Genomic DNA, 16,032 nt, shown 5'->3' with positions numbered 1-16,032 from the left:
CACGACGATTGATGATTCACTTGCTTAGTCAAATGTATCGATTGTAAGTCGCTTTGGAATAAGGCGTCTGCTAAATGCCAACAATGTAATGTAAATGTGAACACATTGTGTGCTATATAGCGGTCCAGACTATGTTTTAGAAGAAGAAGAAGAAGATTCAACCTTTGTCATTGCACAGACTACAACAAAATGTACTTTATGCGCTAGGCCAGGGGTCATAGAAGGCGACCCTGGAGCAATTAAGGGTTCAGTGCCTTGCTCATGGACACTTCTACACGTGGCCACCTTGAGATCATTAGACGCCGGCTCTACCGGCTGAGCCACATTTAGTAATAATACTAATACTAATAATCCTTACTCAAATTCAGGCAGAAGTGTATGTTGATCGGTCAATAACCTTATGCTAATTTACTGGAAAGAGCAGGCCAACCAGACTAACCCTAACCCTAGGAAACAGGACCAGTACACAGTGATAATGTGATACAGTGATAGTCCATGCTGCTCTCAAGCAAAAGACGGGGCTTCAGCAGAGCCCAGATTACTGAACCTAATCTGTGTCAATAATCCACACACACACACACACACACACACACACACACAGATGGCCGAGCGCAGCCTTCGTACAATCTACAGTTACAGGCAAACCTGAGAGCAAACAGAAACGGCACAAACCGAGAGAATCAGAGATCAAAACTAAAGAACAATCCGCCCTCCCAAGGTCCTGACACATTTTGATTACAGCGACGTTTCTTTTTGAAATAGGACACAAGCATTTGGAGAGTTTTGTACTTTAAGTAAGCCTTGAGAACCAATGGTTCTGGAGCCTAACGGCCCTTAGGGGGCAGGAGCCTATCTCCTGTTTCCGTAGCGTGAGGCGGCTCGGTGTACAAGTACACCCCCTGGACATGACGCTGGTATGTCGCAGGGACTTACCCCCCCAATCCCTAAACCCGTAATGCTGAGTGCCAAGCAGGGAGGCATCGGGTACCATTTTTATAGTCTTTGGTACGACTTGGCCGGGGGATTGAACTCACGACCTCCCGATCTCAGAGAGAAGTCAGGACACTCAAATGGTAAATGGACTGACTTACCGTATATAGCACATTATTCCAAAGCGCTTTACAACGGCCTCTCATTCACCCATTCACACACACATTCACACACACATTCACACACCAATGGTGGCAAACCATGCAAGGCACCGGTCCGATCATTGGGAGCAATTTGGGGTTCAGTGTCTTGCCCAAGGACATCTCGACATGTGGCCAGCCAGGGTTTGAACAGCCAATCAGCTGACTTTGGGATCATTAGACACAGCCTCTACCTCCACCAGCCTCTACCTCCTGAGACACAGCCTCTACCTCCTGAGCCACAGCCTACCTCAACTAGCCTCTACCTCCTGAGACACAGCCTCTACCTCCTGAGCCATAGCCTCTACCTCCACCAGCCTCTACCTCCTGAGACACAACCTCTACCTCTTGAGCCACAGCCTCTACCTCCACCATCCTCTACCTCCTGAGACACAGCCTCTCCCTCCAGAGACACAGCCTCTACCTCCTGAGAGACAGCCGCCCTCAGACACTCTAACCGCAAGGCCACTGAGCTGGCTAGTTAGCTGGCTAGTTGTGTAGCTTCTAGCTCACCTCAAACTTCTTCAGCTCCTCCTTGGCGCTGGTGTAGAGCACGTCAGTGGAGAGCGGGTTGGCGGCGGTGCGCTCCGACGTCCTCAGCCAGTCCTCGAAGCGAGAGTAGTCATCCAGAAACTTACACCACAGACGCCAGGTCTCCTCAATCCTGGTAGGAGGAAGGAGGAGGGAGGAGGGAGAAGGGAGGGGGAGGAGGGAGGAGGAAGAAGGGAGTAGGGGTCAGAGGGAAACAGTCATGAACTTACACCACAGACGGCATGTCTCCTCGATCCTGGGGGAGGAGGGAGGGGTCGCAGGGAAACACTCATGAGCAAACAAAATATGCACGAGGGAGTACTGTTTCTGTGACATTTGTTCCTTTCGAAGGTGTGTGTGTGTGTAAATGGTAAATGGACTGACTTATATAGCTCATTATTCCAATGCGCTTTACAGCGACCTCTCATTCACCCATCCACACACACATGCACACACCAATGGCAGCAAGCTACCATGCAAGGTGCTGGCCCGCTCACTGGGAGCGGTTTATTGTCTTGCTCAAGGACACCTCGACATGTGGCCAGCCGGAGTTTGAACCGCCGACCTTGTGATCATTAGACGCTGTCTCTACCTCCTGAGCAAGCTTGTGTGTGTGTGTGTGTGCCTCACCTCATCCTCCTCTCCATGGACATGCGTGTGTGTGTGTGTGTGTGTGTGTGTGTGTGTGTGCCTCTCTCACCTCATCCTCCTCTCCATGGACTTGTGTGTGTGTGTGTACCTCATCCTCATCTCCATGGACTTGTGTGTGTGTGTGTGTGTGTACCTCATCCTCCTCTCCATGCTCATGGCGCAGATGTTCCTCCAGCGCCGGTCCAGGCTGCGGGTGGTCTGCTGGATGGAGTCATTCTCTGTGTCGCTGCCGCATGCGTCCGCATCGTGCAGCAGCACGTCACAAAGCGTCAGCACTGACGCCACGCCCTCCGTGTGCTGCTCGATGTCCCTCTGCAGGTTCTGCAGCCACACACACACACACACACATACACACAATCAGACACACACACACACACACACACAACAGACACAATCAGACACACACACTGACTGGATACACGGTACATCAAGGACCACAACCACAACCTATAGGTGTGTCTCTCTCTCTCTCTCTCTCTCTCTGTCTCTCTCTCTCTCCCTCGCTGTCTCTCTCTGTCTCTCTCTCTCTCTCTCTCTCTCATGCATGGACCTGTCATGTCAGATTAAGTCCTGCCAAATAGATGATGTAAATATAAACATAAAAGCTAAGCTGAGTAAGTAACTAAGCTAGATTTGATAAGTAAGTAAGCTAGCTCTGATTGGAAACAAAGTAGTATCCAGTTGTGGAATTTTAGTCATCACTACTTTGGCTGATACTTTGGTGATATGGGTTAACTAGCCAACTCTGTAACATTAGCGAGGCGAATTACGTGTGAAATTAGCATGCTAGCAGGTGTTTTAATATGGTCATGACAACATAAAGGCTATAGCTGGCTAGTGAGCCTGCGTCAACCTTAATGCTGTTCAAGTGCCAGAAGATTAGATAAGTGCATAGCAACAGCGTTTGAAAGACATCGATTACATCAGACGGACACTATTTGGCCAGGCGGACTTAATCTGGCGTGACAGACCCACTCCTGTTCCTACTACGAGCGTGGGAAGAGGGAGCGGCTAATTAGGATAAAATCCATTCCTGTCTGAACGCTGTTCGGCTCTCTGAGATCTTTAGTGCTCACTAAAGTGTATTTCCCACAATGCACCACTTTCCTCTCTCTTCATCCAGCTGTGACACTTAACAGTGTTAATCTAACAGTCTTAACAGTGTAAATCTATATTTGTACTCAGGGCTAGGGACCTAACACACACATAGATATGGAGGCTATATATTTACATTTTTCTTTTCTTTTCTACTTTTCTTTTCTTTTTATCAGATTACAGGAACAGTCTCCCTGGAGTAATTTAGGGCTAAGTGCCTTACTCAAGGGCATAGAGTGGGTAAAAACGGCCTCGCCATGGGTCTTAGACCGGACCCCTGGAACAACCAAGAGACCAGTACCAGAGGACCTGAGGGATCTAGTGGGTATATATGTATATATCTTAAAACTATGTCATAGGCTTTTACGACTGACAATTAGAGATTACAGGGACGGTCTCCATGGAGTAATTTAGGGCTAAGTGCCTTACTCAAGGGTACACTAGTGGTGGTGTTCCCAGATGGGATTTGAACTCATGACCTCATGAACTACCCATTCTCAGTCTCTCCCTCCCTCCCTCCCTCTCTCCCTCTCCCTCCCTCTGTGTCTCTCCCCCTCCCTCTCCCTCCCCCTCTCTCTCTCTCCCTCTCCCTCCCTCCCTCCCTCCCTCTCTCCCTCCCTCCCTCCCTCCCTCTCCCTCCCTCCCCCACCCCTCTCCCCCCTCCCTCACCCCCCTCCTCTCTCTGGTACCCTACCTGCTGCTCGGCCAGCTTCCTCTGGATCTCATCGCTGTGGCAGACGCTGTAGACCACGGCTTGGCCAGCTCTGCCTCCACGCGGGACAGCCAGGACCGCAGGTTGCTCATGTTCTTGTCCAGCTGCTGCACCGTCACCAGCGTCTCCTTCAGCTTCCTCACCCTGAGAGGAAACACACCGATCAATACGTCAATAGGGTCAGTCAATAACATCAGGAAGAAGCTTATCCTAGATCCTCCTCAATGTCTCACATCGAGCAATACCTCAATACGTCAATACGGTCAGTCAGTCAGTCAGGTGATCAATAACATCAGGAAGAGTATCCCATCCTCATCAATGTCTCACATCGATCAATACGTCAATACGGTCAGTCAATCAATCAATAACATCAGGGAGAGTATCCCATCCTCCTCAATGGCTCAATGAAAACACACATTGATCAATACATCAATACTGTCAGTCAGTCAGTCAATAACATCAGGAAGCAGCGTATCCTACATCCTCCTCAATGTCTCAATGGGGCTGTGAGTGGTCAATAATTTTCTCCTTCACTCTCACTCACTCACTATGATGTCTTGTAGATACCAGATGGAGTACGCTGTAAATGTGCGAAGGACTGAGGACTGACACCTAAAACACTGGCCACCTTCTAGAACTCTCTACCACCTTCTAGAACTGTCTACAACCTTCTAGAACTGCCTACCACCTTCTAGAACTCTCTACAAACCTTCTAGAACTATCTACCACCTTCTAGAACTGTCTACCACCTTCTAGAACTCTCTCCAACCTTCTAGAACTCTCTACCACCTTCTACAACTCTCTCCAACCTTCTAGAACTCTCTACCACCTTCTAGAACTATCTACCACTGACTATTAGTATCTGTTTCAACAGCAGCTGCACTATAATCAAAACAAACACCAGCTCTCTGAGGTAAATAAAGATGGCTCCCAAAAGAATACCAGTTCAACAGCAACAGACGACTAACAAACACGTCTGTGATCTGTCTATAAACAAGATAAATGACAGGGCAGAAACCAGAAACCTCCACCACTGATAACCGTTATCGCTAGAGCAGGACAAAAAAAACACCCTTTGGTCTCCACGGAGCGCGTGGCGATAACATATCTGTCATTCTTACATTCTGGAGACAGCGGTAGTCATTAGGAACAGTAACAGGAGTCCTGGGAGGGTGCGTGTGAGTGTGACCTACATCAACTCTGATGCTCTCCTGAGTGACAATTGTGGAGCGCTGGCTGGCTGACATTCCACTCCCACTAACTGGTCACTGACCTATATCAGTGCGTTCTTCTGCACCCAGTGACACAATACATGTAGAGGCATTCCATTGTCACGTGACCCATTCTGTTGGAAATCCCTCACAAACAAACCTGTGTGTATGTGTGTGTGTGTGTGTGCGTGCGTGTGTGTCTGCACATGTCCGTGTCTAAAACAACATGAGCAACGTCTGTCTGCGCTGTTCATCTCACTGGTCTGGATGTCTGGAGAAATGCTAAAGACCCCACTGACATTGCAAGGTGACCGGTGCTAGCTAGCGGTTTAGCGAGAAGAGAGCTGATGCAACAATAGAAAAACAGCAACAAGCTGCTAGCAATCTAGCTAATTATTGTCATTGGCCACCAGCATAGACATGAGGAGAGTAGAGGAGGAGAGTAGAGGAGGAGAGGAGAGGAGGAGAGGAGAGGAGGGGAGAGGAGGAGAGGAGAGGAGGGGAGAGGAGGGGAGGGGGGAGGAGAGTAGAGGAGGGGAGGGGGGAGTAGAGGAGGGGAGGGGGGAGGAGAGTAGAGGAGAGGGGGGAGTAGAGGAGGGGAGGGGGGGAGGAGAGGAGAGGAGGAGAAGAGGGAAGAGGAGAGGAGAGGAGGGGAGGGGGGAGGAGAGTAGAGGAGGGGAGGGGGGAGGAGAGGAGAGGAGGAGAAGAGGGAAGAGGAGAGGAGAGGAGGAGAAGAGGGAAGAGGAGAGGAGAGGAGGGGAGGAGGGGAGGGGAGAGGAGAGAAGGGGAGATGGATAAGGTAGCGACAGGATCAAATGCTGAATTAGCTACCCCGCTAATTCAGAGCAAGAGAGACAGAAAGACAGACAGAAATACAGACAGACAGACAGACAGACAGAGTTATGTGTCTATCTTTGGCTCAGTAATGGTCTTCATCACTAAAGGCATGTGTGTGTGTGTGTGTGTGTGTGTGTGTCTGTGGGGTATGTGTGTTGTGTGTGTGTGTGTGTGTCAAAACCCTGCAGGCTGGAGTGGACCAGAGTGGTGTTTACCTGAGGATGATGGGAGACTGACGTCACTGAACATGAATGGCGCAAAAACACACACACACACACACACACACACACACACTCACATACCCACACCCACACCCACACCCACCCACCTACACACACACATACCTACACACACACACACACACACACACACACCTGTATAACCATGCAAACACACATACCTGTATAACCATACAAAAACACACACACACACACACACACATGAGCCAGGCTAGTGCAACATCACTGAACACGAACGCTTGCTGCACGCTGCTGCTGCTGCTTGCTGCTGCACGCTCGACAAAAGCACAGCCCATCCCCCTTCTTCTCTGCTCCCCATCTCTCTCCCTCTCCCTCCCTCCCTTCCTCCCTCCCTCACACACACACACACACACACAACACAACCCTCTACCTCCCTCCCTCCCTCACACACACAACACAACACCCTTTTCTGGTCTGCTTGAACCCAGCTGCCCATGTCGTCCAACGCGGTGTGTGTGTGTGTGTGTGTGTGTGTGTGTGTGTGTGCGTGTGTGTAGGGCCATGAGGAGAGGTACTCACGCTGCCTGGCAAGGAGGAGGCTACTCCATGGCGGCGGTGGTTCACCCGTTATCCAGCGTCTCTCTCCCCCTCCGCTCTGCCTGCCTCATGCTACGCAGCGAGCCAGTCCCCTCCCCCCCCCACCCCCTCCTCCCTCCCACCCCCCCCCCCCCCTCCCTCCCTCCCCCCCCTCCTCCTCCTCCCTCAGCCCACTCACGGCCCTCACAGCCTCACTCAGCCATGGTGGACCACTGACTGGTGATGCAATGCACACTGGGAAATTCTCTCGCACACACACACACACACACACACACACGTACACACACACACACACACACACACACACACACACACACACACACACACACACACACACAGACACAGACACAGACACAGACACAGACACAGACACAGACACACACACACACATTAAATATTTATATACACACTCACTGAATACTGTATTAGGAACACTATTCTAATACTGGGTAGGGCCTCCCTTTGCTCTCAAAACAGCCTCAATTCTTTGTGGCATTTAGTCCAGCAGATCTTGGAAACATTCCTTTGAGATTCTGGTCCATGATGACATGATTGTATCACGCAATTCCTGCGTGATTTTTCAGGTGCACTTTCAAGCTGTGAATTTCCCGTTCTACCACATCCCAAAGGTGTTCTACTATTGGATTCAGATCCGGTCACTGGGAAGGCCACTGAAGAACACTGAACTCGTTGTCATGTTCATGAACCCAGTTTGAGACAAATTTTGCTTTGTGACACGGTGCGTTATCATGCTGGAAGTAGCCATTAGAAGATGGGTACATTGTGGCCATGAAGGGACACACATGGTCAGCAACAATACTCAAATAGGCTGTGGTATTCAAGCGATGATTGGTATTAACGGGCCAAAGTGTGCTAAGAAAACTTTCCCCACACCATGACACCACCTGAATGAAGAGAAGGTGTACAGGTGTTCCTAATAAACTGTTCAATGATATATATATACAGTATATATATATATATTTATATTAAAACACTATGCTTGTTATCAATGGTTAACAATTGAACTTTCCTTCCTATGTGCACACACTGGCCACTCAAAATATTAGTCAGTAAAAAGTAAAAAGTATCTCCAACACAACACCGTCTGGGGATTAGAGCCGGAGGCCTCAAGCCAGTTTAAGTTATTCCAGTGCTGAGGAGATTACAGGGCTGTCTTCTGCTGTGACGCCCCTGCTCTGACAACTGACAGATGGGAACCTTAGCTCCCCCCGTCAACAAGGGCCAAGTTAGTGACGCAGGCCTGGGATCCTTAACCAGACTAACCTACATATCTCCCATTCACCAGTCACCCAAACAATGACAGCAGAGATTACAACAAGAACAATACGACAATTACAATACCCAGTAATAGTTACACGCACACACGCGCACACACGCACAGGCACAAGCGCACACACAGGCACACACTCTCTCACACACACACACACACACACACACACACACACACACACACACACAGAGTGATCCCAAGCAACAGGCTGTGGAGGGCTAGCATTAGCATGGTGAAGAACTGAGCTAAGGGGTTTTTAGGGTTTTTTAAACTCTACTGTTTAGTTTCTACTGTATAGTTTCCCACAAAAAAAAAGACTTGGACAAGATGAATTCACACTGTTATGCTTTATGTTTATTACAAAATAACAACTGTATTACGCCTCCTCAGACTGAGTGAAGATTTGCATTGGGTAGGTTAGATATGATAAATGGTAAATGGTAAATGGACTGACTTATATAGCTCCTTATTCCAAAGCGCTTTACAACGGCCTCTCATTCACCCGTTCACACACACATTCACACACCAATGATGGCAAGCTACCATGCAAGGCGCCGGCCCACTCACCGGGAGCAATTTGGGGTTCAGTGTCTTACCCAAGGACACTTCGACACGTGGCCAGACAGGGCTCAAACCGCCGATCTGCCAACCTTGCGATCATTAGATGCCAGCTCTACCTCCTGCGCCACAGCCACCCCATGTGATAGAAATGCTCTAAATCTAAAGGTAGTAATCCAATCTCTCTGAATTCAGCCCAGCCCTCTCTTACAGAGAGACTCTCACTCCCCTGAAAGTGACACACTCTCAGACAGACCCAATTTCACACCTCCTTGTCGGCACCGCCGCCGAATCACCATGGCAACAACGCTCCGGCTAGAAAGTTCTATGAGAGGAGAAACAGCCTGCAAAACATCACCATGGCTACAGCGACTAGCTACACAACACAAGACAAGAGAGCCAGACGGCAAATGAACTACAGCAGCTCTCCTCTTAAAAACACTGAATTAAACATTCATCATCGTCTAATTCAGTAGTTTAAAACAAAAAAAACTATAAAGAAGCTCCTGGAAAACAAAAACAGAGAGAGAATAAAAATCCCTCAATCTCTTCAAGCCACAAAGGAAGTAGATTTGTGAGCATGCAGACTCCGGGGGGCGAGGGGGGGGGGGGGGGGGTTGCAGGAGGGGTGAGGTGAGGGGGTGTTTTAACAAAACATCTGCCTCATGCCTCCTCTCACCCACACAATGGCGTGGAGGAGCAGTGCATGGTGGGGGTGGGGGGGGCCTTGAGGGGGGGGAAGCCATGGTTATGGGCTTGGTGTCAGGATAGGGGGGTGGGGGGTGTCATGGTTATGTCGGGTGAAGGGCGGGGGGGGGTCACAATGGCCCGTGTCAGCAGACGGCAGCTGCCTAGCAGGGTGACAGGGGTGACGGAGGAGCCAGTTTGCTTTGGGGGACAAAGGCGACCGGGGAGCCGTGTGTCAACGCACCTAATCCGCCCCCCCCCAAGCCAAGTCCAACTCTCACTCTCAGGCTCCCATATCTCACTGGGGACCAGGGGATGGGGAGGGGAGGGGAGGGAAGGGGAGGGGGAGCTGCACTGTCACCAGCCAACCCTCTGGAAAGCCTCTCAGATAAGCAACAGTCCGTCCCAAACACAACACACATCCCCCAACTCTCACTCTCAGTCTCCCGTATCTCACTGGGGACCAGGGGATGGGGGGGGGGGGGCTGTCACAGGATGGGGAGGGGGGGGGGGGGGGGGGGGGGGGGTTGAGCCCCCCTGCACTGTCACCACCACCCAACCCTCTGGAAACCCTTCGGATAAGCAACAGTCCATGCCAAACACAACAAACATCCCCCCACGCTTCCCCAAGCACACCCCGGCTGTGGGGCGGCTGTGGCACAGGAGGTTGAGGCTGTGGCGCAGGAGGTAGAGCCGCCGTCTAATGATCGCAAGGTCGGCAGATCGGCGGTTCGAGCCCCGGCTGGCCACATGTCAAAGTGTCCTTGGGCAAGACACTGAACCCCAAATTGCTCCCAGTGAGCGGGCCGGCGCCTTGCATGGTAGCTTGCCGCCATTGGTGTGTGAATAGGTGTGTGAATGGGTGAATGAGAGGCCGTTGTAAAGCGCTTTGGAATAAGGCGCTATATAAAAGTGCAGTTTACTTACCATTTACCAATGTATGCTGATTCCCTAAACCTTCAGCTCACAGCTACTTTACTACCTGATCTATCTGTTTTATCACTAGTTGTACTGCTAATTGTATCCTGTCTTAGGATACAAGGATTGTCACTGAAGTCCTGTACTATTGTCACTTTTTTTTTTATTACCTTGAAGTATGCCTATTGCCTTATTGTCTTGTGCTGCAAAGACAAAGACGTGTCAAGAACTGAAGCCTACAAATGTTTCTCTCTTGTGTAATGTGCGTAACAATAACCTTGAAACTATCTCATTCCAGATCAATTCAGCTACCTCCCTTGTCTCCTCTGCGTATGATGATGAGGGGTGATTAATGTCCCTCTGGAGAGCATCTCCTTTCTCTGACAACCAACTATCCGTTCCAAACACACCATTGAGGTCCTCTGTAGCACAGTCGCTAGAGCATGGCGCTAACAATGCTTAGGTTGTGGGTACGATTCCCGCTGGGACCATATATACTGGGAAATGTATGTATGCACTCACTGCAATGTAAGTCACTTTGGATAAAAGCGTCAGCTAAATGACATATCTACAGTACTTCACAGCAGAACCCCTATCAACGGGTTAAATGGATTCTCATCCCAAATCAACTCAGTCACTCCCCTCCCCACTTCTGGGTAGGATGTGATTCATATCCCCTTTCATCCATTGAACGGGTGACACATCTCGTAGAGCGTGGCTGACTAACATTGTAATTAGAATCTCTTTGCCAGTCTTCTAAGAAGAATAGAGGAAGGATCGACCGTTTCACAAGTAACCATGAATTCATGAACTGGTTTGATATTCTTCTACTTTTACCAAAGTAGAGCAGCTATTAAACATATTTAATATCGCATACAACAAAGAAATCGCCAAAACCTTTGACTGATCTGCCGTGCTGTACGACACCCTCCTCTATCCCCCCCTGTGTGAGAGGAAGGTAACTCGCCAACAGTGTGAGAGGTAGGTAACACCCCGTGTGAGAGGTAGGTAACACCCCGTGTGAGAGGTAGGTAACACGCCAACAGTGTGAGATGTAGTTAACACGCCAACAGTGTGAGAGGTAGGTAACACGCCAACAGTGTGAGAGGTAGGTAACACGCCAACAGTGTGAGAGGTAGGTAACACGCCAACAGTGTGAGAGGTAGGTAACACGCCAACAGTGTGAGAGGTAGGTAACACGCCAACAGTGTGAGATGTAGGTAACACGCCAACAGTGTGAGAGGTAGGTAACACGCCAACAGTGTGAGAGGTAGGTAACACCCCGTGTGAGATGTAGGTAACACGCCAACAGTGTGAGAGGTAGGTAACACCCCGTGTGAGAGGTAGGTAACACGCCAACAGTGTGAGAGGTAGGTAACACGCCAACAGTGTGAGAGGTAGGTAACACGCCAACAGTGTGAGAGGTAGGTAACACCCCGTGTGAGAGGTAGGTAACACGCCAACAGTGTGAGAGGTAGGTAACACGCCAACAGTGTGAGAGGTAGGTAACACGCCAACAGTGTGAGAGGTAGGTAACACGCCAACAGTGTGAGAGGTAGGTAACACGCCAACAGTGTGAGAGGTAGGTAACACGCCAACAGTGTGAGAGGTAGGTAACACGCCAACAGTGTGAGAGGAAGGTAACACGCCAACAGTGTGAGAGGTAGATAACACGCCAACAGGTTAAACGGTTTCCACATCACGTTAAGCAGCTTGTTCAAGGCAGCAACGAACGTCTAATGATTGCATGCGTCTAATGATGAGAACCCAGCTTGCCGCCATCGGTGTGTGAATGTGTGTGTGAATGGGTGAATAAGAAGCCATTATAAAGCACTTTGGAATAAGGCACTATATAAGTCAGTCTATTATCTGCTTACAGGGGGGTTTACACTTCTCTTTATGACAGACAAACAGAGACTCAGACACACAAACCCTGTCCTGATGAAAACTGTGGTTAGAACGGTGAGTGGCTATGCTGACAACATCCATCAGAGCTCTGAGTTATTGTGAAAGATATTTTCCGCAGCCTCTTCGGAGTAATTACAAAATAAGAGAGGTGGTGAGGCTGCATTCTCATTTTATGCACCCAAATTGTGGAATGCACTGCCAGTTTACATTAGGGATGCAACCTCAGCACTTATGTTCAAGTCAAGACTAAAAACAGAAAATCTTTTTAATATTGCCTTTAAACGACAAAATAATTAAATGATGATTATATAATGATTAAAGCACTTTGTGCTGCAACGTTTGCAGGAAAAGTGCTATACAAATAAAAGTTGTTATTATTATGATTATAATAATAATAATAATAATAATAATAATAATAATAGCATGTTTAGGTACAACCAAGAGAATGCACATTCCTTTGCATTGTGCCACATAGACCAACACAGTGACAGCTGGAGCCTGTAGCCTCAGTTAGCTCATTAAGTGGATAAGACTTTGCTAGTCGTGTCGATGCTAAAGACAGAGGGTATGCCCTGCGCTCTAACTCCCTAAGGAGCATCCCTGTGCCCTTTGGACCACATCTCACTAGACAAGTTCACACCCCCCCCCTCTCCCTTGTCACTCAAACACATGGGTCCTCCATTTGTGTCTTGTTGCTAACTTAGACTGGCTCCTCTTGTGAGAGAGAGAGAGAGAGAGAGAGAGAGAGAGAGAGAGAGAGAGAGAGAGAGAGAGAGAGAGAGACAGAGAGAGAGAGGGACGGAGAGAGAGAGAGAGAGATAGTCAGACAGACAGAGAGAGAGAGACAGCAAGAGAGAGAGAGAGAGCGCAAGAGAGACACAGAGAGAGAGACAGAGAGTGCAAGAGAGAGAGAGTGCAAGAGAGAGAGAGAGAGAGAGAGAGAGAGAGAGAAAGAGAGCACAAGAGAGAGAGAGAGAGAGAGACAGAGAGAGACAGAGAGAGAGCGAGAGACAGAAAGAGAGAGCGCGAGACAGAGAGAGAGAGAGAGCACAAGAGCGACAGACAGCGGGAGAGAGAGAGAGACAGAGAGAGAGAGCGCAAGAGAAAGAGAGTGAGAGAGAGAGAGAGAGACAGAGAGAGAAAGAGAAAGAGAGAGAGAGAGAGCATGAGAGAGAGACAGAGAGAGACAGAGAGAGAGAGAGAGAGACAGACAGAGAGACAGAGAGACAGAGAGACAGAGAGAGAGAGTACCCCATCCAATGCATTACTGCTAATTGCCTCCGTCATGTCTGGACGTGGTGTGAGTGAATCACAGCGCTGAAGTAGAGGAAAACAGGCAGAAAACCTCATCACCTTCCAGGCTGAATTGGAAAGAAATCCAACGCTAGCATCGCTAGCCTATTTTTATGGAGCACTTGAGTGCTGTTAGCAGACACGGTCATTACCGCCGGTCCAGGTGTACACACCGTCTCCTCGTTAGCGGTAGCTCCGTGCCAAAGCACACTTCAGGGGGCAAATGTCCATTATCAGACGCACGGTGAACCGTTACTCTTCCCTCACACTACACCGCGTTCCAAATTAGGTTCTCAATAGGGTTGAGGTCAGGGGAAGATGGGGGCCACACCACGAGTTTCTCTCCTTTTATGCCTATAGCAGCCAATGACACAGAGGTATTCTTTGCAGCATGAGATGGTGCATTGTCATGCATGAAGATGATTTTGCTATGGAAGGCACGGTTCTTCTTTTTGTACCACGGAAGAAAGTGGACAGTCAGAAACTCTACATACTTTGCCGAGGTCATTTTCACACCTTCAGGGACCTTAAAAGGGCCTACCAGCTCTCTCCCCATGATTCCGGCCCAAAACATGACTCCACCACCTCCTTGCTGACGTCGCAGCCTTGTTGGGACATGGTGGCCATCCACCAACCATCCACTACTCCATCCATCTGGACCATCCAGGGTTGCACGGCACTCATCAGTAAACAAGACTGTTTGGAAATTAGTCTTCATGTATTTCTGAGCCCACTGCAACCATTTCTGCTTGTGAGGGGGTGGGGGGGGTTTCTGCTTGGTTAGGGGTGGCCGAATAGTAGGTTTACGCACGACTGCAAACCTCTGGAGGATCCGACACCTTGAGGTTCGCGGGACTCCAGAGGCACCAGCGGCTTCAAATACCTGTTTGCTGCTTTGTAATGGCATTTTAGCGGCTGCTCTCCTAATCCGATGAATTTGTCTGGCAGAAACCTTCCTCTTTATGCCTTTATCTGCACGAACCCGTCTGTGCTCTGATTCAGCCACAAATCTCTTCACAGTACGATGATCACGCTTAAGTTTTCGTGAAATATCTAATGTTTTCATACCTTGTCCAAGGTATTGCAATATTTGACACTTTTCGGCAGCAGAGAGATCCTTTTTCTTTCCCATATTGCTTGAAACCTGCGGCCTGCTTAATAATGTGGAACGTCCTCCTTAAGTAGTTTTCCTTTGATTGGGCTCAACTGGCAAACTAATTAATTTCAATGATCCAAAGAGCCCTGAGACACAATACCATCCATGAGTTTAATTGAAAAACCAAAAATGTAATGTTTATGACACTTAAATGCAATTTGCATAATAATTTGGAACACGGTGTATATCTATAAGCTTTAAAAACTGCAGTCACTCGCCATCTTCCGGCGGAGACTGAAGACCTCCCTCTCTTCAGGTTACATCTTAACTGCTCCTCCTGAGACATCTACTACCCCCCAGCACTGTGTCTCCTGAGACATCTACTACCCCCCAGCACTGTGTCTCCTGAGACATCTACTACCCCCCTTGTACTGTTTCTCCAGAGACATCTACTACCCCCCTGTACTGTTTCTCCAGAGACATCTACTACCCTCCAGCACTGTGTCTCCTGAGACACCTGCTTCCCCCTATACTGTGTCTCCTGAGACTCCCCCCTTTCTTTCTTTTTCTATCACGACGACTGCCAGTGGCCCCTGGCCTGAGTTAGATTACTCTTCCTGCTACGACTGGTGGATTGATGATTCACTTGCTTAGTCAAATGTATTGATTGTAAGTTGCTTCGGAATAAGGCGTCTGCTGAATGCCAAACATGTAAATGTACAGTATATGTACTTCATAAGCTTTGTTCCTGCCTGTTAGCACGTAGCACTAGCGAAAGGATACTCCTCCTTCTCCTCGTTAGTAAGACCGTGTTTACGACCCGCCTAGCCTAGCCTAGCCTAGCCTGCTGTCAATCACATGGAATCACAGCATAACCGCATGATACATGAGGGGCGGCTGTGGCGCTGGAGGTAGAGCCGGCGTTTAACGATCGCAAGGTCGGCAGATTGGTGGTTCGAACCCCGGCTGGCCACGTGTCGAGGTGTCCTTGGGCAAGACACTGAACAATAAATTGCTCCCAGTGAGCGGGCCGGCGCCTTGCATGGTAGCTTGCCGCCATCGGTGTGTGAATGTGTGTGTGAATGGGTGAATGAGAGGCCGTTGTAAAGCGCTTTGGAATAAGACTCTATATAAGTCAGTCTATATAAATCAGTCCATTTACATGAGAGGTAAGCCTGTGGATGGGTGTGGAGTTCCCTGTATTCCTACGGTGGTGGAATGGGATTTGTCTCTATGGATTAATAACTCTCTGTCTCTCTATCCCCGGTGATGGCTCTCACTGAGCCTTCATTCCCTGGACTCTAATCTCAGCTTGGA

The 16,032-nt window shown here is 49.1% G+C and overlaps 1 protein-coding gene across 1 annotated transcript in view; it reads right to left on the bottom strand.

Moving 5' to 3' along the window:
* The window catches only part of syne2b (spectrin repeat containing, nuclear envelope 2b), a gene marked incomplete at its 5' end in the record, with an annotated part of 186,906 nt that overhangs the window by 17,420 nt on the left and 153,454 nt on the right, over positions 1-16,032 (bottom strand). The window contains 4 exon segments of the mRNA XM_080522419.1: positions 1,644-1,794; positions 2,446-2,633; positions 4,102-4,157; positions 4,160-4,263. Of these exon segments, the coding sequence (XP_080378545.1) occupies positions 1,644-1,794; positions 2,446-2,633; positions 4,102-4,157; positions 4,160-4,263 (499 nt within the window).

Source organism: Nansenia antarctica (genome assembly GCF_963989245.1).
Source record: "Nansenia antarctica genome assembly, chromosome: 1".
Classification (NCBI taxonomy): Eukaryota; Metazoa; Chordata; class Actinopteri; order Argentiniformes; family Microstomatidae; genus Nansenia; species Nansenia antarctica.
Note: the sequence above shows the minus strand (reverse complement) of the source record. Positions and strands in the feature narration are given on the sequence as shown.